At 32.7% G+C, this 25,989-nt stretch overlaps 1 protein-coding gene across 1 annotated transcript; it reads left to right on the top strand.

The window, feature by feature from the left end:
• Nucleotides 1-1,423: 1,423 nt before the first annotated feature.
• Nucleotides 1,424-13,884, top strand: LOC127718827 (perlucin-like protein). Its single transcript, XM_052224902.1, has 6 exons — nucleotides 1,424-1,437; nucleotides 4,045-4,239; nucleotides 5,161-5,234; nucleotides 8,292-8,373; nucleotides 12,713-12,922; nucleotides 13,770-13,884. Exons 2-6 carry the CDS (start codon nucleotides 4,047-4,049, stop codon nucleotides 13,775-13,777), a joined length of 567 nt encoding a protein of 188 aa, XP_052080862.1. The 5' UTR covers nucleotides 1,424-1,437; nucleotides 4,045-4,046; the 3' UTR covers nucleotides 13,778-13,884.
• The last annotated feature ends 12,105 nt before the right edge of the window (nucleotides 13,885-25,989 follow it).

Genomic DNA, 25,989 nt, shown 5'->3' with positions numbered 1-25,989 from the left:
AAACAATCACATAAGCCACATCTTACTTAAAAGTATGATAAAGCGAAGCAATCCAATTTTAACTTGTCTACACAATTAATATCGCGTGTCACTTATCCCAGATAAAACCTTATACAAACGCTAAAGAGTTAAATGAGCTCAACAATTTACAGCATTTGTATATTCAAACAAACCTAAATGCATTAATACACTTTTGAAAATTACCTACTTTCAATTCGAGGCAACATCAGTTAACTGATGTTCAAATCTCATAAATCGAGTTAAAAGATATAAATCAATGTTTAACAACAAAAACTGACAGAATCGCATGAACTCCAAAAGGAGCCAGACCGGATATATCGGCAGAGTAAACATCTCCTGCTATGCATCCATCGCCATGCGAATCCATACTCAGTAAAAATGTTTCGATCTGGAATAGGAAACAATCAGGAAATATACTGATATGACGACTATTCCAAAGAGCTAAGACATTGTAAACATAAAAGGTTTGTTGGTATCCCTGTTTTCGATTCAAATAACAATACATATCATTATATAACTTTATAAATGTAGAACTCATCTTGATTTAAAAAAGATTATGCCTAATTACCTGATGGTTTAAAATGTTTACGTGCAATGGTTTTAGTTGATGTGTTTCCCTCAGTTTTGGTTTGTGACCCGGATTTGTTACAGTTAAATCGATTTATGACTATTGAACAGCAGTACACTACTATTGAATTATTTAACACCTCAGTTTTTTTTTTAACCTCAGATCGCCTTTTGAAATTACAATAAACAACGTTGGTACGTGCATTTATTTGAACTATTATGTCTGTTTTTTTTCGCTGATACATTGTTGCCAATATAATGGAATTTTATGCGACTGTCATACAAGTGAGAGGTTTAGCTAGCTATTAAACCAGGTTTAATCCACCATGTGTTACCTAAGGAAATGCCTGTACCAAGTCAGGAATATGACACTTGTTTTCTATTCGTTTGATGTGTTTGAGCTTTTGATTTTCCCATTTGTAAAGAGAGTTTCCGTTTTGAATTTTCCTTTGAGTTCGGTATTTTTGTTATTTTACTTTTTTCATATTTTATATGATATAGCTATATAGTAGTGCATTTTGGGTTTAAATAAATACTAGTATCAAACATTTTTTCCGTTCTCGAACATTCTTTGTATGCGAAATACGTAAGGAATACTATTAATCAAATATGATTAACCAAACTCCTATTTTTCTTTTTCTTGCTTACTTTGCAGACTTTTTTTTATTGATTTTTTAGTATTTTTACTTTATGGAAGTAAAACAGCGAAAATAGTAACACATGTTGCATTATTTGGATAAAATCACGTAAGGATCATTGTTGATCTGAGTGTTAGATTTCATTTCATTTTTGAATATCATGTTTCCGTTCAATTGGATTGAGTTATTCGTACCTTTTCTGTTATAGCAGGTAAGTCTTCTAAAACTTATTTCATGATTTCTTCCTTTGTTATCATTGAATAGTAAAAAAAAATTGTAGATTGATGTTAATTTCAATTTTATTATAAAGTTCTTTTACTGTCGTTATATTTTCTACAACCCAAAATATAAAAAATGACTTTATTAGCTAAAAAACATTATAAAAGAGGTTTGACTAAAATACACATGGGGTATATTAATTTTAACAATTATAACTATTAAATCGTAATTGTGTTTAACCAATTATTAACTAAGACGGTTATTTAAATCTGAACAGATCTGAAAAAAAAGTAAAATAAATAATTAAGTCAGGTTCAGTCTTTCAGTCAATTTGCAGACTAGGCAACTGCGGTGAATTTAGTTCAGCCATTTCGCTTGAAGTCAATTAAGATCTGTTCAGTCTATGTCCAGGCTGTTCAGAAGTTGATCTTTACCCGTACAAAACGATTGCATACTTAATTGTCTGAAAACCTACAGAACAGTACTGGATTAACTGCCTGTTCATGTCTGCAGAGTACTGAATTAACAAAAGAAAAATATTTGAAAAACTACTTAATCATTCAACAAGACTGGATGATTTTAGGTTCATACCAATTAGAATTGTTTAATTTTCTAAAAGTCTTAATGAAATAAAGTGTGTGTTTGGAAGTGGTATCCGTAACCATGTGAACCCATATAACTGAAACAAAAAGGGACAACGAAAACGGGTTTAACCCTGCTATTTCTCTCTTGCTCAAATACATTATTCTCCTTGTTTAACCCATGGAACATGTCCCTGTTGGGTTTGGTTGACAGTTTTAAATTAATAACAAAAGGTAAATATTAATCCGTTTTTTTTAAATTCTTCTTGCCATTTAAGACGGACATTTGAAAGTTCTGGAAATCTAGTTTGATTTAATATTTCAATTACAGTCAAGTCATGCACAGTATTAATACTTCACAAACAGTAAATATCCTAAAATTATATAAGACGTTAACATGGTAATCACATCAATTAATCAAAATGAATAAAGCAATAGAAGTACATGTTACGGATAACAAATGTTTCGAGTTAAGTGATCTTACAACAACAACAAAGATGTCAGTATATATTCCTTAAAGAACCGAGGTATACAAGGCGTTTTTTTTCACCGTAATTGGAACCGCACTAACTTCAATATTAGCGAACGTTTCTATGTGGCGTATTTATCTACATAATAGTAACAGAATGTCAAAGGCTCTCAAAGGGTCTTAAAATGATGACTTTCTTTACTTTTTTTTTTAATTCAAAAACAACTTTTTACGCATAAGATTCTAAATTTTAAAATTATTATAATTAAGTATTCACGTATGCGAAAAACTATCAGATTGTGTTTATCAATATTTCTGGTGACCAAAATACACAAAAGTATCACTTACACACGAACAGTATATCTATATGTATATGAAAGCTAAAAACTTTATTTTTAAACTATCTCTAACGGGACAAAAATTTATTTGTCTAGATAAATATGTGTATTTAAATGAAGAAAACAAAATATTACGAAACATGCACTGACTATCTATAAACTCATCATAGATACCAGGATAAAATTTTATATGTGCGCAAGACGCGCGTTTCGTCTACAAAAGACTCATCAGTGACGCTCGAATAAAAAAATGTTAAAAAGGCCAAATAAAATTCGAAGTTGAAGAGCATTGAGGACCAAAAATTCCTAAAAGTTTTGCCAAATACGGCTAAGGTAATCTATTCCTGAGGTAGAAAAGCCTTAGTTTTTCAAAAATTCAGAGTTTTATATACAGTTAATTTATAATTATGACCATATCAATGATAATTCATGTCAACACAGAAGTGCTGACTACTGGGCTGGTGATACCCTCGGGGAATAAAAACTCCACCAGCAGTGGCATCGACCCAGTGGTTGTAAATAAACTCATCATAGATACCAGGATAATATTTATATGTGCGCCAGACGCGCGTTTCGTCTACAAAAGACTCATCAGTGACGCTCGAATCAAAAACTGTTAAAAAGGCCAAATAAAATTTGCAGTTGAAGAGCATTGAGGACCAAAAATTCCTAAAAGTTTTGCCAAATACGGCTAAGGTAATCTATTCCTGAGGTAGAAAAGCCTTAGTTTTTCAAAAATTCAGAGTCTATATTGAATGGTGAATGGTCAACAAAAACATTGTACAGGGAAAAACATGAAGACAGGGATAATCTGTAATATAACTCTTAATCAAGATTCACACAGGGTATATAATGTGACATTTCTAGAATAAACCCTTACTCGGGAATATCATATATGAGACCTGAATAACGTATAATATACTAATATACCTATACATGTTATATAAATACTGTGATAAAAGACATGGCTACAGTGAGAATTTTCACACACATTAATTGCGTTTTGCAAGCAAAAGAAACAAGGAGATTTATATTTAAGAGAGATGAAAACGAAAAAGCGTAAGACGAGTTAAAAAGGTCCAATTCCTAAACAATATATTTTAGTAATGCACTTCATATTAATAACTTTTCTTTTTATATATTCAATTATTATTTATATTAAATAATTTTAGAACTATTATTAAAATACTTTCCTTTGAATGTTTTCTTAGCAATGTATTTGTTAACCTTCGTTGTTATTCTGGCCCTGGCAACATTTGACGTCTTCTCACTGCCATGTCTGTCAAGCAAGGCTAAGAAAGAGTTTGAAACTGTTAGGCAGAAACTCAAAACTTTACATGCTGACCTCGGAAAAAAGGTTTTAGGGCTTGATACCGATTTGAAATCCATGGAAACAGATCTAGCAAGTAAGTTTAGTTTGATGAATACATACAGCACTGGAATGTTTTGCATTAAATAATACGTATTTATTTGTTTGTGTTTAATTTGTTTTTATTTTTTTATTCCTATATAAATGCAGGTTTTCATTTCAATGTCCAGCCATTAGTTTGAAAGTTTGTACGCTTACCTTTAAGATATGTATAATGTGGATATAATACCCTTGCGTTATGTACCGTGTGCAATTTGAAATTCATAAGACCTTAGTTTGATTAGGGTCGTCAAGTTGGTTACTTATTCCTTATTCCTAATCCGTGACATTACTTATTCCTTATTTGTTACTTATTCCTTATTCCTTATTCATTACTTATTCGCTTTTAATGTGTTACTCACTTTTAAGGTGTGTTTTCTTCTATTTTCTTGTCTCTGGTATTAGTTATGGGTTTGGTGCTGTGAAATTACCTTGTGGTGCGTATATGTACCCGTCTCTGTGCTCTACTAATACCCTGTTACTTATTCGCTACTTATTCGTCCCTTGTTTGTTTTTAATATGTTAACCTCTTTTAATGCTTTCTTTGTTTGTTTTTGGAGTCATTGTTGGTTTTTATTCGATTGTGATTCTCTCTCGTGTGACCACTGGATAATAAGAACGGATACAATAATTCCGTTATTCTATTACGTAATGAAAATGATTATTGACATTGTACGTACATTCTGTTTTAAGAATAACCAAGAGCATGTCGATTAGTTTATCATATACAAAAGATGTTTCTGGTGAGTTGTAAACGGAATGAACAGGGGTTAAAAATAAAGAGTAAAAATTTCAAAACAGATATTATTTTTCTAATATTACTGACGAAAAATTCTTTATGTTACCTGGCGCTTACAGTTATTGTATCTTTTTGATCTTATAACTGTAGTTATCTAATTAAAAAATACATCTTATACAGAAAAACAATGGCGGAAATACAATGGACATTGCTATTACCTTGGTGACGATGTTAAATCCTGGTTTGATGCTGAGGTAAGACACATATTAATTGAACTCTAATAAAAAAAGGATACCTGAACAGAATATAAAATTTGTGATGTATTATCCGGAAACTATTTTTCTGCACACAAGTTAGACTATATTTAGTAACCATGACATTAACCTTAGACGTAGTGAACTTAAAACCTATAGGGATCTGTCTCTCAACATATGGAACCATATGTCTAAAGTTGCAATGCAAAATATTGTATATAATTTAATTTCTTGCAATATACCAATCGAAAACTAATTTAAGTCATTTACATTTATTCCAACATTATGTTGCTACCGCTGCTGTCGGACTATTAATCCTCGAGGATATAATCAGCTCGGTAATGGACATGATTTATAACATACTTTTGCAAATCAATTCTGTTATAGATAATGCATATTTTAAGGTTTTTCTTGTCGTAGAACACACCGAGGGGTGTCAGGATTGATCAAATGAAAGACCGACCGTAGGGAGGTCTTTCTTTGGGCAATCCTGACACCCCGAGGTGTGTTCTACGACAAGAAAAACCTAAAAATATGCATTATCTGACTTATATACCGTCAAAAAAATATTGTTTTTTTATAAAGATTTGCAAAATTTAGCATCTTATTTTACCGACCACACTAAAGTGGAATATTCCTTTCTAATGCGTTCAGGTTTTAACACGCCCTACGGCTCATTTAGAATATGAAATAAAACTCACTAATTAATCTAGATATAAACCTTAGAAATTATTATCCATACACAATAAAAATATTACTGTAACTGCATGAAGTAAGACCCAAATGAACTGTTACCATCTGATAACGGTGTATGAAAAATACAAGACACTTTGTAAGTAATTTATTGTACCAACTTAGTTTATGGAAAGGGGAGGTGCTATGTTTTTTTTTTGGTCTATTTGTAATGACATTTTATCGCGGAAAAGTGATTATTTTTTCAACAATTTTAATTGAATCGAATCGAATGAAATATTAAGAATGATATTCTTTTGAATAGCAATACATTTTTTAACAGATAATCAGGATATAATTATATACCCTCCCCCCACCCGACCTCATTTTGAGGTACGTGAATGTTATTCAAGAATATTTTATTAGTTAATCATTTGATAGAGTAAAAGGTATACATAAATGTAAAAAAGTTAAGAACTGACACGAAAGGGGCACGAAATCGTGATACATGTACATGTTACACGAAAACGAATATCAATACATGTAGGTCACAGTATGATTTCCTATTCAGTGTATACCGTCCTGAACATGCATGAAATATTTGCCACTGGACGTTAAGTACCCATCAATTAATCAACCTATTCAGTGTGAATCAATAAGATTTTCAAAACCTTACACACGAATATGTTAAATCTGGCTTTATTTTAAAGTGTAATTAAAGTTTTACATTAAAATTCATCTCGCATATATGATAATGTCTCTGTATCGTAGCGATAAATTAACAAAACTTCACATTATTTGTTTCTAAAAATAAAATTCGGGCAATGACGATTTTTTTTACACCTATCATAGATTGAACTTTAAAAAATAAATTCCCAAATCGGCAACAGAAACTATCAGACGAATATAATTTTGAAGTAAATTATAGTATGCATTTTTATCAAGGAAAATAATGACCCCACACAGGTCATTATTTTATGCCTTGGAGCATATTTCATTGAAACATGGTATCGTCCGGGTTGATTCTTCGAAAGAATGACCTATCGTTCTGAATGAAAATAACTCCATATAGGTATATATATAACTGATGATAATTTGCGAAATTATTAAAAAAAATAGGTTCCAAGTCTTTCTTGGCAAAATTGACCTCAAATGGATTTTGTAATTCTTTTAAATCCCATACGATCTTGTATAAGTAGTGTTACATCTTTGGCTTTAAATGTTTTTGGTTAGTGTTACTGATGAAAGTTAATCTAGAAAAGTTCTTCGAAATCAACACATGTATAAAGTGCTATTTTCAATACTTTTATATACATTTTAATCAATTATTTGCCATGGAGCATTAATGTTTTCGCTAAACACCCGCAACTAGCTGATTTTTATCGTCATAATTTAAATTTGAAGGATGAAACACGCTTTGGTATGTTGTCATTGCGCCTTTTTCTGTTAAAAGTCACATTTTTTGTTGTGTCAACAATCTTGCTACTTCGAGTACGAAAAGAACGACGACTGCGTATAAATAATAACAGATAGTTGAAAAGATGTCCAGAAAGAGTATGCTTCGTATGACATTGTAAAATGCTATATGTATAGTATATCAGCATTTTCAATTAATAAATCATACATTCTGTTAATTTCAAAAGACAAGTACAAGATTTTACTTAACATGCAAGCTTTAAGTAAAGGAATGTCATATCTCATTGGATACAAAACACACGTCTTGTGTGCCAAGTTATATTTGTAAGCCTTGCATCTTTATGAAATTTTACAACCACTGGGTTGATGTCACTACTGTTGGACATTTTAGCCCTACAGAGTAGCATCACAATAGTCACAATTTTTTTATTATTAATATAAAAAAAAAGATGTGGTATGATTGCCAGTGAGACAACTCTCCACAAGAGACCAAATGACACAGAAATTAACAACTATAGGTCACCGCACGGCATTCAACAATAAGTAAAACCCATATCGCATAGTCAGCTTTAAAAGACCCCGAAATGACAAATGTAAAACAATTCAAACGAGAAAACTAACGGCCTGTTTTATGTACAAAATAATGAACGAAAAACAAATATGATATACAGCAATAAATGACAACCACTGAATTACTCCTGACTTGGGAGAGGCACATACAGAATGTGGGGAGGTGGGTTAAAGGCGCGCCAACCCCCCACCCTCGCCACTTAACCTGGGACAGTGGTGTAACAGTACAACATCAGAACAAACTATAAAAATCAGTTGAAAAGGGCTTAACTCATCAGATCAATACAAAGCAGAAATACATCTAACAAAAACACAGAGTGGACGTGGCAGGGTATTAAGTCTGTTATTTTTATGAGTTTTTACTACTTCTACAGTTATTCTCTAATCTTTTCTTTTCAGCGAAAATGTAAACATATAGGTGGTCATCTTGTGAAGATAGACGACAAGCCAGAAAATAATTGGCTGAAATCACAACTTGCAGGTATGAATTTTAGTTTATTCATTGCAGAAGGAAAACGCCTTTAGCATATGTTTAGTGTTTGAATTAACTATCCAATGCATTAACTATAATTATCGCATGTTAATTACATGCAGCTTGTGTAGCCATAGTTACCATTTATGTACGTGATTTATTCTGTAGGTAAAACAGTTAATATCCAAATGTATTACATGTTTCAATATAGTTCAGTAATGAAATATATCGGAAAAAAAAAGAAAAGAAAACATATACATAACAACCAACCAAAGGAATAGATTCATGAAGGGGCAATGTTGACCTGAAATTCCATTTAATTTCACGTGACAGAAGTTTTAGTAATCGTTATATGAACAAATGTGTAAACTATCTGATATGTAGTTTGATGCATTATAAAAGAAATGATAGCATTATGACGTCAAAATTGTATGCTCTCACGATGATAATCATGATTTTATCTAAACTTAATGTAATTTTGATACTATGCCCTTCAAACGGCATGATTTACATGAAACATACATTTTAATGATCCCTTAAGATGTGTGTGTTACCCCTATAGGTATTTAAAAAAAAAATTTGGTCAAAGGTTATGACCGATATTTGTCCCGGAAGCAAATTGATCTGAAAGTTGCTTTTAACAACACAAAATATGACTACACAAGTTTTAACGTTTATTCTCTAAAAGTAAACAGTAGAGTATGAAAATGTCTATTTGTTTTTAATTTTCTTATACTAGATTATAAATATTAAATTTTAGAAATGATATTAAAAAGTCGAGTTTTAGGGATAAATTCTATTAGTGTTAATATCACCCTCCTTTTAGGGTATCACAAGCCTTATAGTAAGCACTTCTTTGTTGACATGAAATATCATTATTAAGTTTAATTCTTGTTACTTTGTGGTATATGAAATATTGAATTATTCGAATAACTAATTTTATTCCTATGCATCTACAGACTACGCTGTATTTGGCAAACTTCGTATTTAATTAGCCTTTGGTTGGAGCTCTTCTGACATGTGTTTGATGTAGAAAAAACTCTTGTCTAATATAACAAACTATAAGCCTTGTAATTTAAAAAGTTTTCATATCCATAAGAAATTACTTTTAGATATATCTTTTATGCCCCCGCTTCAAAGAAGAATTTTACCTCAGTTCGTCCATCTTGTGTTCATTTTTTCAATTCCGTTGTCCGTCTGTTCTTGATAAATTTTGTCTCATCTTTCTCATTAAAAAATCAAATCAGAGCTTTTTTTTTAAATTGGTAAGCTGTACCATATATCCTAATGACACCTTTTTCAAACCGTGACTTATCAAAGACGAAGAACTGGATCTTCCATCACTGTATTGGATACCTAAACTACATAAGTGTCCTTACAAACAACGGTATATTGCTGGGTCTTCCAAGTGCTCCACGAAACCTCTTTCTAAATTATTAACATCTATTTTATCAGCAATCAAAGCCGGGCTCCAAAGTTATTGTGAAACTGCCTATTCTAGAGATGGCGTGAATCAGATGTGGATACTAAAAAATTCCAAAGATCTTTTAGAGTACATACAATCTAAGACTCTCTCATCTTGCAATAGTATTAAAACATTTGACTTTTCTATACTTTACACAAGTATTCCCCATTTCAAACTAAAAGACAAATTGAAAGAGTTGGTATTACTTTGTTTCATTAAAAAGAATGGCGAACGTAGATACAAGTATCTTGTCTTGGGGAGGGATAAATCCTACTTTGTAAAGAATCACTCTGATTCAAACAAAAAATTCTCTGAAACTGACATTATCAAGATGCTTGATTTCTTGATTGACAACATATTTGTTACGTTTGGAGGACGTGTTTTTCAACAGACTGTCGGAATTCCAATGGGAACCAATTGTGCCCCTCTTCTTGCCGACTTGTTTCTTTATTATTATGAGGCTGACTTCATACAGAAGCTTCTTTAGAAGAGAGATAAGAAGTTAGCAATATCCTTTAACTCTACGTTCCGCTATATAGATGATGTTCTCTCACTAAATAATACAAAATTTGGTGACTATGATGAACGAATCTATCCCATCGAACTAGAGATAAAGGATACTACAGATACAGTTAAGTCTGCCTCATATCTTGACTTACATCTAGAAATTGACAATGAGGGTCGGTTGAAAACAAAACTTTACGACAAAAGAGATGATTTCAGCTTCCCAATTGTGAACTTTCCATTTCTATGTAGCAACATTCCAGCAGCGCCTGCATACGGAGTATATATCTCCCAATTGATACGATATTCCCGGGCTTGTGTTTCCTATCATGATTTCCTTGATAGAGGATTGCTGCTCACAAGGAAGCTATTAAACCAAGAGTTCCAAATGGTGAAGTTGAAGTCATCCCTTCGTAAATTTTACGGACGCCATCACGAGTTGGTTGACCGTTATGGAATAACCGTTTCACAGATGATATCGGATATGTTCCTTATGTCGTAACTACAATACCCTTCCCTTTTCACGAATGTGACTTACCGAATTAGACTATTTACCGGATTTGTAATAACATAAGCAACTCGACGGGTGCCACATGTGGAGCAGGATCTGCTTACCCTTCCGGAGCACCTGAGATCACCCCCAGTTTTTGGTGGGGTTCGTGTTGCTTAGTCTTTAGTTTTCTATGTTGTGTCATCTGTACTATTATTTGTCTGTTTGTCTTTTTATTTTTGGCCATGACGTTGTCAGTTTGTTTTCGATCTATGAGTTTGACTGTCCCTCTGGTATCTTTCGTCCCTCTTTTATCGACTTCCTGCTTTCCGACTACATTATTATATGTTCTTCCGTGATGAAGGTGTAAACAGTAATCGTCGCAATTTTTCTCTGTAACTAACATTTTGTTTGTTCTGAATTTTGGAAACATTCTTTTTTTGATAAGCTATACAGTATGCCATGGTTTCGGATCCGTCACTGTCAAAGCGTCTTGATATTTGGTACCAGGTTTCATACTTGTAACCTATACCGTAGGTATCTTAACGAAATTTCCAATGGCGTCAGTCTAGTACTAAATCTAAAGACTTAAAAGTTGATTTCAATTCTCCCATTGTGAAATTTTCCTTTCTGTGTAGCAACATTCCAACAACTCCTGCATATGAATTATTTTCCAGTTGATACAATATTGCAGGGTTTCTGTTTCATATCGTGATTTCTTAGACAAAGGGTTCCTGCTTTTATAGAAGCTATTGCCCTAAGGGTTCCTGCTTTTATAGAAGCTATTGCCCTAAGGGTACCGAATGGTAAAGTTGAAGTCATCCCTTCGAAAGTTTTACGAAAATAAGGATGATTTGGTCGACCGTTATTGATTATCTGTGTCAGAAATTACCACTTGACGAATATGTTACATTTGTAGTAACCACAACCTCGTACTCTTTTCCTCGATTGTGAAATTACCGAATGCGACTTATCAGGGTATTTTTACTTGCAAGTAATACAACTACTGGAGCATACCCATCCGGAGAAAATGAGATCATCCCGGTTTTTGGTTGGGTTCGTGTTGCCCAATCATTATTGCTTTTTTATTTTTATTTTTATTTTCGTATTTTTTTCCGGTTTTCGTATGATGATGTCTGTTTTAATTCACGTATGATTTTTAAATTTTAACTACCTGTATGCCTTATACGTGTAGATACTTTACATTGGTGTTCGTATAAATGATTTTCGTAACATTGTTCGCAGTAACAGTAGATAACTTTCTCCTGAGTTTTGGGGCCTTCCTTTATATTGGTAGGTTATACAGTTTGACACATTTTCAAACATGTCACTTACAAAATGTATCAAATTCATGCTTTCCACATTCATGCATGCACTTTATATTGATGATAACAAAAGAATATCAGATCCCCCCCCCCCCCCCCCCCCGCATTTTTCGTATCACTGTTAAGTCACAACTTCTTGGTTGTCGGTTTCTATCTTCATATACTTTTAAAAGGTATACATTGTAGCTTGTTTTCATACAAGTCAATTATACACAGTCTTTTTTGGCTGGTCACATGTACGTTTTCCCATTGGTGCATTTTTGAAAAATGTCTTTTGCGTTTTCCAGTATTTTATTCGTTTGTGAATTCATTTCTTTTTAATCACAAACACGGATATAACCAGTAAGTAGTTGCTGACATACTTCTTATTGTATTTTTATTCATAAATTTTAAATTGATGCGAAACAGTTTCGAAGCATCCCAATGTTTTAGCATTTGTTTTTAATTTCTAAATATTTTGTCAATATTTGAGTATTGTACTTTGTAAAAAACTAGATAGTTACAATAGACAGTATGCAACAACATATTGATTTGCATTTGTTTGTTTATTTTTGTTGTAAAAAGCTTCTACATACTGGATTGGACTAATTGATTTAAAAGAAGGGGAATTCCGATGGTCCTATGATCAACAGCTGGTGAAATATAAAAACTACAACAAAGGTGAACCAAACAATCATGGAGGTAACGAAGATTGCGTTACTCTATTGTCCAGTGGAAAGTGGAATGACAATGTATGCTCCAATACATTTATGTATATTTGTGAAAATAATTTTTGTGAGTAAACAAGTAAACAATAAGATTAATATCTTTAAAATCATTCTTTATATTGTATTTGACAGATTACTATATTTATTTATTTCTGTTTGTTTGGTTGTTTATTTTTTTCTTTGTTTTCGTTTTGTGTGTTTGTTTGTTTTTCATTGATTGTTCTTATTCCTTGGTTTGTTTTTGCAAAATTAATGTTCGACATAAGAACAGAGTAACGTACTTTTGCTTCTTTATTTCCAATGATTGAACACACTGAAAAAAGATAGCGGTTACAAGTTAGCGGAAAACATCAAAAGATAAATATACTAGACCGACACGTTAAGATCAATGTTTAACGCGGTAACACAAAATGTCAGATGATAACAATCCATAGGGACCACTCAACCTGCAAAAAATATATTCTGATATTGAACATACAGAAAAGTACTGCGGAAATTCACAGCATGCCCGTCCTCCCTGTCTGGGTAAAAGCTATAATTTAATATTGTGTTTTACGCTGAAAGTTTATTGGGAAAACAACAAAGAGAATAAACAAGGAAATATGTATAAAATTCAATATATAATACCCCAACATGAGCAAACAAACATATCTAAAGGGCAAAAGCATACTTTTAGCATCCATAAAAATATCACCCTTATTCCTATCTAAAATGCATCTATGTAGAAATATAATAAAACGTACAATGAACATATCGAGAAACCGTAAGCATTGGACTGTTTGGAAACCACCTTGATTTAATTTACAATTTAAAAAATCATGGTTTCACTGCTTTCCCCATGTATTTTATATACAATATATGATATATCGTCTACATCACACAAATCACTAACATATTTTAGTCCTTTTTTTCAGGCTATTAAATGGCAACGAAAATCACATCTTGAGGCAGAAAACACGATCGAACGGCTATTAAAAATTTATTTCAATAAAGAATTAGTAAGTTTGAAAATAACAATTACCATGTTCATGATGTTGTTTTCTATAAATGACATGGTTTAGAAATTCAAAGATATCCATGATGTCTTTCTTATTTTTCGCTTGATTTAGGCTTTTTGCGTTAAAGTGGCGTAAAGCTTATATCAATCAATCGATCAATCTACTTTTCAAAGATTGTTTGTGTTCGTTTGCAGATTCTGTGTTAATAATGTATCTAGTGCAATAATAAAATTGAGAATGGAAATTGGGAATATGTCAAAGAGACAACAACCCGACCAAAGAGCAGACAATAGCCGAAGGCCACCAATGGGTCTTCAATTCAGCCAGAAAATCCCGCACCCGGAGGTGGTCCTCAGCTGGCCCCTAAAAAAATTATGTGCTAGTTCAGTGAAAATAGACGTCACACTAAACTCCAAAACATATAAATGAACTAAAATTAAAGACATACGTTTGCCCATGCTTCTCTATATATTCTTCTTCAAATTTCAGTAACCCATTATTCTCTATTCTTTATATTTCAGCACCCCAATACTCTCTATTCATTATATTTCAGCACCCCATTATTCTCTATTCTTTAGCTTTTGGTCTGTTTTTCTCTATTCTTTATTATTTTTTTACCTGTATTTTGCTCATTTTGCCCATTATGCTCTATAAAATTGAGAATAGAAATGGGGAATGTGTCAAAGAGACAACAACCCGACCAAAGAGCAGAAAACAGCCGAAGGCCACCAATGGGTCTTCAATACAGCGAGAAAATCCACCACCCGGAAGCAGGCTTCAGCTGGCCCCTAAACAAAAATGTGTACTTGTTCAGTGAAAGTGAACGTCACACTAAACTCCGAAACATATAAATGAGCTAAAATTAAAAAAAACCCAACATATTAGACTAACAAAGGCCAGAGGCTCCTGACTTGGGACAGGCGCAAAAATGCGGCGGGGTTAAACATGTTTTGTGAGATCTCAACCCTCCCCTATACCTCTAGTCAATGTAGAAAAAAGAAACACATAGCAATACGCACAGTAAAACTCAGTTTAGAAGAAGTCCGAGTCCGATGTCAGAATAGGTAACAAAAGAAACTAAGCAAAATGACAATGACACATAAATGAACAAAGGACTACTAGCAGTTACTGACATGCCAGCTAAAACCTCAATTAAACTGATTGAAAGATTATGTCGTCGTCATATGAAAATCAAGTACAATCCCTCCCGTTAGGGGTTTAGTATCATACCATCATAGAATATATGAGAAGAACATAACCCGTATCATGCCAACAACTGGTTTTAGAATAAATGTGTTTATTTCCGATGCGAAGACCCTATGAGTGAATCAAGATTAATACCAAAATATGCAATCCTTAATGACTTGACAACAGTATCGTACATGTAACTATATCCTTTCAGAATAAGTCTGTTTAAAGGTTTGGTTAGCTTTTTAGGTGAATGCCGACATTTTTGTGCTTTGTAAAGAATATTACCATAAAATATTGGATGTGAAATACCTGAACGTATAAGATGTCTGCATGTTGATTTATATTCACGAATGATGTCCTTGTACCGATGATAAAATTTAGTATATGTTTTGACCAGTTTGTGATATCGAAAACCCTGGTGTAATAATTTTTCAGCAAACAGAGATTTCTTTTGTTGAAATCAAATACGTTGTTACATACACGAGCGAATCGAACAAGTTGAGATATATAAACACCATAAGATGGCGACAAGGGAACGTCACCATCTAAAATGGATAATTAACAATAGGAAATGAAAAATCATCTCTTTTATCATAAATTTTGGTATTAACTTTCCCGTTCAAGATAAAGATATCAAGATCCAGAAAAGGGCAGTGTTCATTGTTAGTATTAACTTTATTTAAAGTCAGTTCGGCAGGATAAATCTGTTTAGTGTACAAACTGAAGTCGTCATTATTGAGAGCCAATGTATCATCTAAATATCTAAAAGTGTTATTAAATTTTTGAATCAGATGTTGTTTCGATGGGTCTTTGCTGATTTTAGTCATAAATTGTAACTCATTACAAGAAACAGAAACAGGTCCGCAATAAGTGGTGCACAGATAGTCCCCATGGGAATTCCGATAACCTGACGATATACGGAATCTCCATAGCGAACAAAAATGTTATCTAGTAAAAATTCAAGGGCAGTAATAGTATCAAAGCAGGTCCAATTGACATGATTCTTTTGTTTGTTGTTACTAAAAAATGACCTAAGAGAGTTTGAACATATATATTCGCATTCCGACTTTTTAAATGCCCATTTAATCAGGTGTGTGAAAGATTATGAGGCAACGTGGTATATAGGGTAAAAAAAATCAAAACTTTGAACAGATTCGAAATCACCAATATAAGCATGTAATTTATCAGGTACTTCCAACGAATTTTTGACACTCCTAAAGTAATAAACTCCACTATTTTCTAACGCCTTATTTTAACAATTTATTACCAGGTTTTTGATTGTACCAAGTGTACTTGTAAGTAGAATAGATAGTTTAGTAGTGGAACAATGGCTTGAAGACGAAATAAATCTATATTTGTAAGGAGTTTTATGCAGCTTCGGAAGCCATTACATAGTTGAAACTTTCATTGTATTTGGTTTTGCTTGTAAAGAGGTAGCTAAAAGTTTATGTTTGTTACAGATGTCATTTTCCGAAAAATGGAGTCAGTTGGAATGTTGGGGAATTCTTGATTTCCTTTTGTAGAACATCAATGTAAAATTTACGTCAAACAATAATGATATTGGTAGCAGCCTTATCAGCCGGGACAAAAATATATTCCTTGGCGAGTTCTTTAGCTTATGTTTGATAATAAAACTGTTTGAGTTATAATGTATTGCTTAACATCCAGTCGCGATAAAAGAGTTTTGAAATCACGAATAAATAAAGTGTTGTTTTCATCTACATATTCAGGACTAAACGATATTATATAAATAATACATAGCTGAGAGGGTGTTAGAGCATATCATTAACCCAAAAAATCATTGTCAACCGAGGCGAAGCCAAGATTTACTATGTTTTTTCGAGGGGTAACAATCTGCTCTATTACCCTCTTAGCTTTGTGTTATTTACTTTATTATACTGAATGTTCTGTTATTATCTTTTGAATTGAAAGTAAATATATATGAAATCATGAGCATAAAAACGTTACAGTTACGAGATGTACTGTTATATTTTGACAGTCTATGAAATAGTTCTGAGGCCAAAACGTATAACTTGAGAGCATTATTTTTAAAATTATTGATGTAAATTCAATTCATTTTGTCCTTTAAATTGTCGTTTTTTTTTATTGGTTTGCACGAGAGGGTGACATACAAAAAATTGTCTCCCGCTGAGTCATGGGATAGAGTAAAATATCTCTCGTATCAGCCAATCAAAATCTAACATTTTAACGTGAAGTATAATAATAGCAAATATCGACTTTGGAGATCTGAAATATTCATGGATTAGGATAAAGGGCAGCAGGTTGTCTTAACGGTAAGATAAGTAAGAGTACATTCCTGATGGTCATAAATTTAGCGCTATAACAAATGTGGTCCTTTTTCTTACAAACAGGGAGATCTTTCTCTTCCAACATATTTGAAATAACTGTTCTAAATCAGACCGACATAACCGTCTGATTGTCCTTTGCAATTTTGTGAAGGCACACGTAACGTCAATGTTATCAATCTGGTGTATTAATTAAGCCCAGAAAAAACAATGACAATATTAATTTTCGGTATTAGGCTTGAAATGACATTTTCGGGATTCAACACACGCCAATGTGTATGTCATGAGTAGTACGATTTGTCTTATATGGGTTCGTGTTGCTCGGTCTTTGGTTTTCTATGCTATATTTTGTAGACGGTTATGTGCATTTTTTGTCATTTTACGTTATTTTGCCATGTTGTTGGCACTTTGTCCTTCGACTTATGAGTTTGACTATCAGTGAGCTTTTCTCATCACTTGGTGTCAGTCGTCCTTTAACTTATACAAAAATCTACTCCTCTAAAACTATTAAGCCAAATTTAACCAATTTTGGCCACAATTATTATTAGAGTATATAGTTAATAAAATGTACCCGATGACCAGGCTGACCAACCAACAAGGCTGACTTGGCTTAAAATAGAACATAAGTGTAAAATACAAGGTTGTCTATTATCTTGAAAACCGCTGTAAATATTGAAAATTTGTTATGGTAAAAATGAATTTTCTGCCAACAGGCGAGACATATCTCCGTGTCAACAGTTTATTGTGTTTTCTGCCTTATATCTTATAAACTATAATAGATTGATTGATTGATTGATTGGTGTTTAACGCCACTTTCAGTACTATTGTGCAATAACATGGCGGTCAGTTCGTATTGGTGTAGGAATCCGGATTGCCCGGAAGGAACCATCGACCTTCGGTAGGAAAACTGACAATCCTAGTAAATTAAGATTGGAATCGAGAGCACCTGCGGGATTCCAAATCACAACTTCAGTGTTGACAGGCTAGTAATACAGCAGTCCGACTACTTTGACCAATCGGCCACCGAAACCTCCTATAATAGATAAATAAAATCTCAAATAAATAAAAATGATCAGCAAGACAAGATCTGAGTACAACTTTATATTTAGGACTATCAACATAAAACCAATGGTCAGTATATTAGGCGAGACATTTCAGAGTGTGCATTCTTGTTTATATTGAGTCCGATTTTCAAATTGGTTCGCATTAAGGTCCAAAGGGATAAAACTTAAATTTAGTTTGATATTAACAAAATTGAATTCTTAGGGTTTTTTGATATGCTGAAACTTAACATGTATTTAGGTTTTTGATTTTGGGTCCAGTTTTCAAGTTGGTCCAAATCGGGGTTCAAAATTAAACTTTGTTTGATTTCAACAAAAACTTAATATATGGGGGATATTGACATTGAAATATATGGGGAATATATTGGCACTCACACCACATCTTCTTATATCTATTATTTGATATTCTGAATCTAACTGTGTATTTATATTTCGGGATTTTTGTCCCCTTTTACAATTGGTCCACATTGAGGTCCAAAGGGATCAAAATTAAACTTTGTTTGATTGTATCAAAAATGAATTATTGGCGTTCTTTGATATGCTGAATCTTACCATGTATTTAGATTTTGGATATTGGACCATAATACATTTTGTAGACTGTCACTAGGTAAATGTCCAATTTCAAACTTTTAAGTTCTTTGACCACATTTATTCTGAGTCAGAAACCTATGCTGTGTCAAATATTTAATCACAATCCAAAATCAGAGCTGTATTAAGTTTGAATGTTGTGACCATACTTTTCCCTACTGTTGAAGGTTCGACCTCTGCGGTCGTATCAAGCTGCGCCCTGTGCAGCATTTTATCTCTTTGAGTTCAACCAATCATATATAAGAAAAGGCTAGGCCAGCCATCATGCTTTTTGACGAAATCAGACTATAGTTCTTTAGGCTCAGAAAAGGGCCTTGTAAGGAGCATATCTGCCTAGTTTGATTTCATTTTGTGGAGTCAAGAACTTTAAAGATCAAAATGTAAAAAGTTAACAGACATATAGGGCCAGCTGCAGCCCGCCTCCCGGTGCGGGATTTTTCCGCTGTGTTGAAGACCCATTGGTGGCCTTGGGCTGTTTTATGCTCTTTGGTCGGGTTGTTGTCTCTTTGACACATTCCCCATTTCCATTCTCAATTTTATATGAGTCATGACAGACTCAAATGATGTCAAATGATTATACTTTTTGACAATTATTCTTTTTTCTGTGAAACCCCATCCAGACCCTCATGTAGACTTCCAACATAGCAAAGAAAACGAAATAACTCTCGTTCAAATTGTGTCAATCCAAAACTATCTATCACATGATTTAATAACAATTGTAGCTTATTTCACCTTACACTTTGAAACTGCATGTACCTTAAAAGCCAATGATTTAAGGAACACTTTATAAAAGACTGAGTTAAATAGATATAAGAAGATGTGGTATGAGTGCCAATGAGACAACTCTCCATCCAAGTCAAAATTTATAAAAGTAAACCATTATAGGTCACAGTACGGTCTTCAACACGGAGCCTTGGCTCACACCGAACAGTAAGCTATAAAGGGCCCCAAAAAATTACTAGTGTAAAACCATTCAAACGGGAAAACCAACGGTCTAATCTATATAAAAAACGAGAAACAAGAAACACTTATGAACCACATCAACAAACGACAACTACTGAACATCAGATTCCTGACTTAGGACAGATGCAAACAAATGCAGCGGGTTTAAACGTTTTAATGGTACCAAACCTTCATCCTTTTTCTGAAACAATAGTGTAACATCACAACATAGAAAGACACACTATAAAATATCAACTGAAATAGCTTAACTCAATCAAAGGACATATTAACACCATTGAACATCATTGAACAAATAAATTTGACCTATGACACAATGTAAATACAAAATAAATAAACTAAGGGTAGAATAATAAAAGTAACATGTTATATCGGTAAGAAATGTTAAACAATTAAAGAAAAACAATATGCTCGAACAAACATATCAGCCATTTGTAATAACTTTTAACACAGGTAAATGAAAATAATTTTGTTGTTAGGTATACGTGTACAGTACCAATAGAGAAAGGAAATATTTTTACAAAATAAATAATTTTGATGTTCATAGTACGAAGTGAAAATTTATAGTTATACCAAACACTTATCAAAGCTGGTATGTAGACCAGATATAACCCTGAATAACATTAAATAACAAAAAAGCAATACAATTAGTATCAACAGGTCAAATAAACAAGAAAGTACGATTTGAGAGTACTCGCAGTTACTGACAGCTAATTAAAAGCCAAAACAATTAATAATAAAAAATCATGCATCAGAGACTAAATGTCGTTTTTAATTTGATAGCCTTGCTTTTCTTGAAAGAAGTATAATTATGATTTGTTCTATTATTGATTTCCTCAAACAGGCCTTAATTCCACAAATTTGACTTTCTTGCAAAATCATTGTTTTCGTTTGTTTAAGACGACTGATTTGCTATGGCAACCAAGGACACTACTTTATAAAAATTGACATATTTTTTAAAGCTTCATTGAAAAGTCGACAAATTTACATAATATGAATGAAATCTAAAGATAGCCATGGCCCTTATAGAGAACGTCTCTTAAGTACAAATGTATTTCTAAAGGCAGATTATCTTGATGATACCTCTTTGAGTTAATGATTACTTAAGGATATCTCCATTTGTAAATATAATGGCGTACATGTCGTTTCAGAACACCAGAGTCAATGCGTTTATCAAGGACTCAGTCAGTTGAATTATTTTTGTTTGGAGTTACAAAGTAAAAAGTCCGTTGATCTGAGTAGTATTGGACCGTTGATCTTGATTTATCGGAGTAACGTTTAAACATCTATTGCAAGTCATATATTATTTCAATTTGTATAATTTATATTATTTTGAAATATAAACATGTGTGTCATTATTACAAAAACATAGTCAAAAAGACATCCATCAAAAAAAATAACGGCGTGTTACTCAGTCGATGATTTTGTAACAAAAAAAAAAACACATTTGAAAGCAACCTATATTTGTCTTATCTTATCATAAAAAAAAATTTGATGGTTGTAAAATACAAATTTTGTTTTTGTTAATATGTCTTTTGATTGAGTTAAGCCATTTCAATTGATATTTTATAGTGTGTCTTTCCATGTTGTGATGTTACACTATTGTTTCAGGTTAGGGTGAATGTTGGCGCCTATCAAAACGTTTAAACCCGCTGCATTTGTTTGCACCTGTCCTAAGTCAGGAACCTGATGTTCAGTGGTTGTCGTTTGTTGATGTGGTTGATAAGTGTTTCTCGTTTCTCGTTTTTTATATAGAATAGACCGTTGGTTTTCCTGTTTGAAAGGTTTTACACTAGTCATTTTTTGGGCCCTTTATAGCTTGCTGTTCGGTGTGAGCCAAGGTTCCCTATTGACGGCCGTACTTTGACCTATAATGGTTTACTTTTACAAATTGTGACTTGGAAGGAGAGCTGTCTCATTGGCACTCATACCACATCTTCTTATATCTACTAATTCAAACCATTACCAACAGAAACATTTACATTGAGATTTTTAAGTTTTCAAAGTGTGTAGTTTTCAAGGATCTGCTTATAAAAAAAATTTAAAAACAATTTCCTGTTGTAAGATCGTCCCTGACAAAGGTCTATTGAAGTGCCGAAATATTTGTTTTTCAATAAGATAATATTTCATCCTTTTTGTACACATCTTTTATCTGTATTGTTGCACAAATCTTTAGTCGTGTTTATTCACATTTGTCATTTGTCTATGGTCTCTTTCATCTCTGTTTTGCAACTGCAAAGGACTTTGGTCCCAACAATTGATAGTCAATTCCAACCACCTACTTGTACCAAGGTACTGAAATGCAACCATTTAACATTCAATAGAGAACAATATTTCCAGGGTTACGAAATAGCACAGCACAGCATTTTTTTGCCAAACATCTACATTTGAATGTCACCCCGAATGAATGTCGGAAGACATATTGTTATTTGTTTTTCTTTCTTCATATTTTTATTTTTCCTCACTTTTTGTCAGACTTATTCATTTCCCATGCATAATATATATTATAGTCGAGTAACGAGACGACTTAAGTATGATTACTTATTAGTAGATCATGTCCTGCTATTCAGTTTTGCTTGTAAAAGTCTCTCCCAATTTGCTGTAGTGCAAAAAAAATTTAAGACAAAATATGAATAGTTAAATTCGACCATGCTGTTGATCATGTCATGCTGATCGTCTTTCCTATTTGCATTTTGTTTTTTATCTACTAAAGAGTAACAAAAACTGATTAAAATCCGTCATTCAATGGTAATGATGAATATTAAGAGTAAAAATCGTCATTCAAGAGCAATAACTCTCTACTGACGATTGCAACCAACTTTGGCGTATTAGTAGGTCTTGTCCAGCTGAAATGTTTTGCTCAACACAGTTTTTTTAAGTATAAAAATAAGAAGATACTGTATTTTCTGCACAAAAGCAACCAATAGATACGGATAGAAATCGTCCTTCGACATGTTCAAGGTCAATAAATTGTACAAGGAGTCGACTGAAGAATTTAATCATGATAACTGATTAACAGATCCAGTTCCTTCCTTTTACATATTTAAAAGAGCAATGATTTGTATAATGAGTCAACTGTCGTGTTGAGTCATTATAAGGGTGGTACATAACACTACAGGGAGATAAATCTGTAAAAATCAGCTGAACGTTTTAATCACGTTCTATTGTTAAGGAAATATTAAGCTTCTCAATGATGAAAATTTGTGTTTGTCAAACTGCTATATATCCAATGAAATGTTTCCGATAATTCGGATCTATAGGGGGTCACCACGTGACGGCGTTAAACCAATCACAACATCATAATTTACCCGCGGTGCGATAAAGTAGATTTCATACAGAAGCATCATAACGCTACGTCCATTATACACCAGCCGTATAACAACAATTGATCACTTATCATCTGATTTTAAAAAGTACGAAATGCCACTTTGTCTAAAGTACCTCGGCAAAACATGATAGTATATAATATCAAGATTCAGGATTTAATTCATATAAAGGTGACGGACCACCTACAGCCAGATAAAAGAAATAGATTTCTATGTATTTATTTGTTATTTGCGTGAAATTATTGATCATAAATACACACATATTACAATTTTCTATTGTGAGATATCATATTTTCTACAGCCGTTCTATATTAATGGAGAAATAAGTAACAATGCACGACAACATGATGCATAGATTGAACCTTACTTCGAATGTGTTTAATGTCGCATTAAATTGTGCACATTGAATGGAAAGAAACGTACATACAGAAGGATATTGCGAAATCAGCCACTTTTTCCACGCAAATATTTGTATTGCTAAGCATTATTCTCTATTATTTATCTTTTTTTTTCCTATTTTTTCTTTATTCTTAATTTTTTAGCCTTCATTTCATGTATTCTGCACCTTTTGACAATTATTCTTTTTTCTGTGTAACCCCATCCAGACCCTCATGTAGACCTCCAACATAGCAAAGAAAACGAAATAACTCTCGTTCAAATTGTGTCAACCCAAAACTATCTATCACATGATTTAATAACAATTTTAGCTTATTTCACCTTACACTTTGAAACTGCATGTACATAAAAAGCCAATAATTTAAGGAACACTTTATAAAAGACTGAGTGAAATGTCGTTTTCAATTTGATAGCTTTGCTATTCTTGAAAGAAATATAATTATGATTTGTTCTATTTTTGATTTCCTCAAACAGGCCTTAATTCCACAAATTTGACTTTCCTGCAAAATCATCGTTTTCGTTTGTTTAAGACGACTGATTTGCTATGGCAACCAAGGACACTACTTTATAAAAATTGACATATTTTTTAAAGCTTCATTGAAAAGTCTACAAATTTACATAATATGAATGAAATCTGAAGATAGCCATGGCCCTTATAGAGAACGTCTCTTAAGTACAAATGTATTTCTAAAGGCAGATTTTCTTGATGACACTTCTTTGAGTTAATGATAACTTAAGGATATCTCCTGTTGTAAATATAATGGCGTACATGTCGTTACAGAACACCAGAGTCAATGCGTTTATCAAGGACTCAGTCAGTTGAATTATTTTGTTTGGAGTTACATAGTAAAAAGTCCGTTGATCTGAGTAGTATTGGACCGTTGATCTTGATTTATCGGGGTAACGTTTAAACATCTATTGTAAGTCATATATTATTTCAATTTGTATAATTTATATTATTTTGAAATATAAACATGTGTGTCATTATTACAAAAACATAGTCAAAAAGACATCCAAAAAATAAATAACGGCGTGTTACTCAGTCAATGATTTTGTAAAAAAAAAACACACACATTTGAAAGCAACATATATCTGTCTTATCTTATCATAAAAACATTTTTGATGGTTGTAAAATACAAATCTTGTTTTTGTGAATATGTCTTTTGATTGAGTTAAACCATTTCAATCGATATTTTAAAGTGTGTCTTTCCATGTTGTGATGTTACACTGTTGTTTCAGGTTAGGGTGAATGTTGGCGCCTATCAAAACGTTTAAACCCGCTGCATTTGTTTGCACCTGTCCTAAGTCAGGAACCTGATGTTCAGTGGTTGTCGTTTGTTGATGTGGTTGATATATCTATGGTCTCTTTCACCTCTGTTTTGCAACTGCAAAGGACTTTGGTCCCAACAATTGATAGTTAAGTCCAAACACCTACTTGTACCAAGGTACTGAAATGCAACCATTTAACATTCAATAGAGAACAATATTTGCAGGTTTACGAAATAGCACAGCACAGCATTTTTTGCCAAACATCTACATGTGTATGTCACCCCGAATGAATGTCGAAAGACATATTGTTATTTTTTTTTTCTTTCTTCATATTTTTCTTTTTCCTCACTTTTTGTCAGACTTATTCATTTCCCATGCATAATATATATAAAAGTCGAGTAACGAGACGACTTCAGTATGATTACTTATTAGTAGATCATGTCCTGCTATTCAGTTTTGCTTGTAAAAGTCTCTCCCAATTTGCTGTAGTTTAAAAAAAAATTTAAGACAAAATATGAAAAGTTAAATTCGACCATGCTGTTGATCATGTCATGCTGATCGTCTTTCCTATTTGCATTTTGTTTTTTATCTACTAACAAAAACTGATTATAATCCGTCATTCAATGGTAATGATGAATATTATGAGTAAAAATCGTCATTCAAGAGCAATAACTCTCGACTGACGATTGCAACCACTTTGGCGTATTAGTAGGTCTTGTCCAGCTGAAATGTTTTGCTCAACACAGTTTTTTTAAGTATAGAAATAAGAAGATACTGTATTTTCTGCACAAAAGCAACCAATAGATACGGATAGAAATCGTCCTTCGACATGTTCAAGGTCAATAAATTGTACAAGGAGTCGACTGAAGAATTTAATCATGATAACTGATTAACAGATCCAGTTTCTTCCTTTTACATATTTAAAAGAGCAATGATTTGTATAATGAGTCAACTGTCGTGTTGAGTCATTATAAGGTGGTACATAACACTACAGGGAGATAAATCTGTAAAAATCAGCTGAACGTTTTAATCACGTTCT

The sequence above is a fragment of the Mytilus californianus genome, unplaced genomic scaffold, assembly GCF_021869535.1.
Source record: "Mytilus californianus isolate M0D057914Y unplaced genomic scaffold, xbMytCali1.0.p SCAF_10, whole genome shotgun sequence".
Classification (NCBI taxonomy): domain Eukaryota; kingdom Metazoa; phylum Mollusca; class Bivalvia; order Mytilida; family Mytilidae; genus Mytilus; species Mytilus californianus.
Note: the sequence above shows the minus strand (reverse complement) of the source record. Positions and strands in the feature narration are given on the sequence as shown.

Excerpts from the sequence above, each read along its gene's own strand:
- LOC127718827 (XM_052224902.1), top strand. The coding sequence starts at position 4,047 with ATGTATTTGTTAACCTTCGTTGTTATTCTGGCCCTGGCAACATTTGAC. Across the intron at positions 5,235-8,291 it reads AATCCTGGTTTGATGCTGAG|CGAAAATGTAAACATATAGG; the intron begins GTAAGACACATA and ends TTTTCTTTTCAG. Across the intron at positions 8,374-12,712 it reads GCTGAAATCACAACTTGCAG|CTTCTACATACTGGATTGGA; the intron begins GTATGAATTTTA and ends TGTTGTAAAAAG.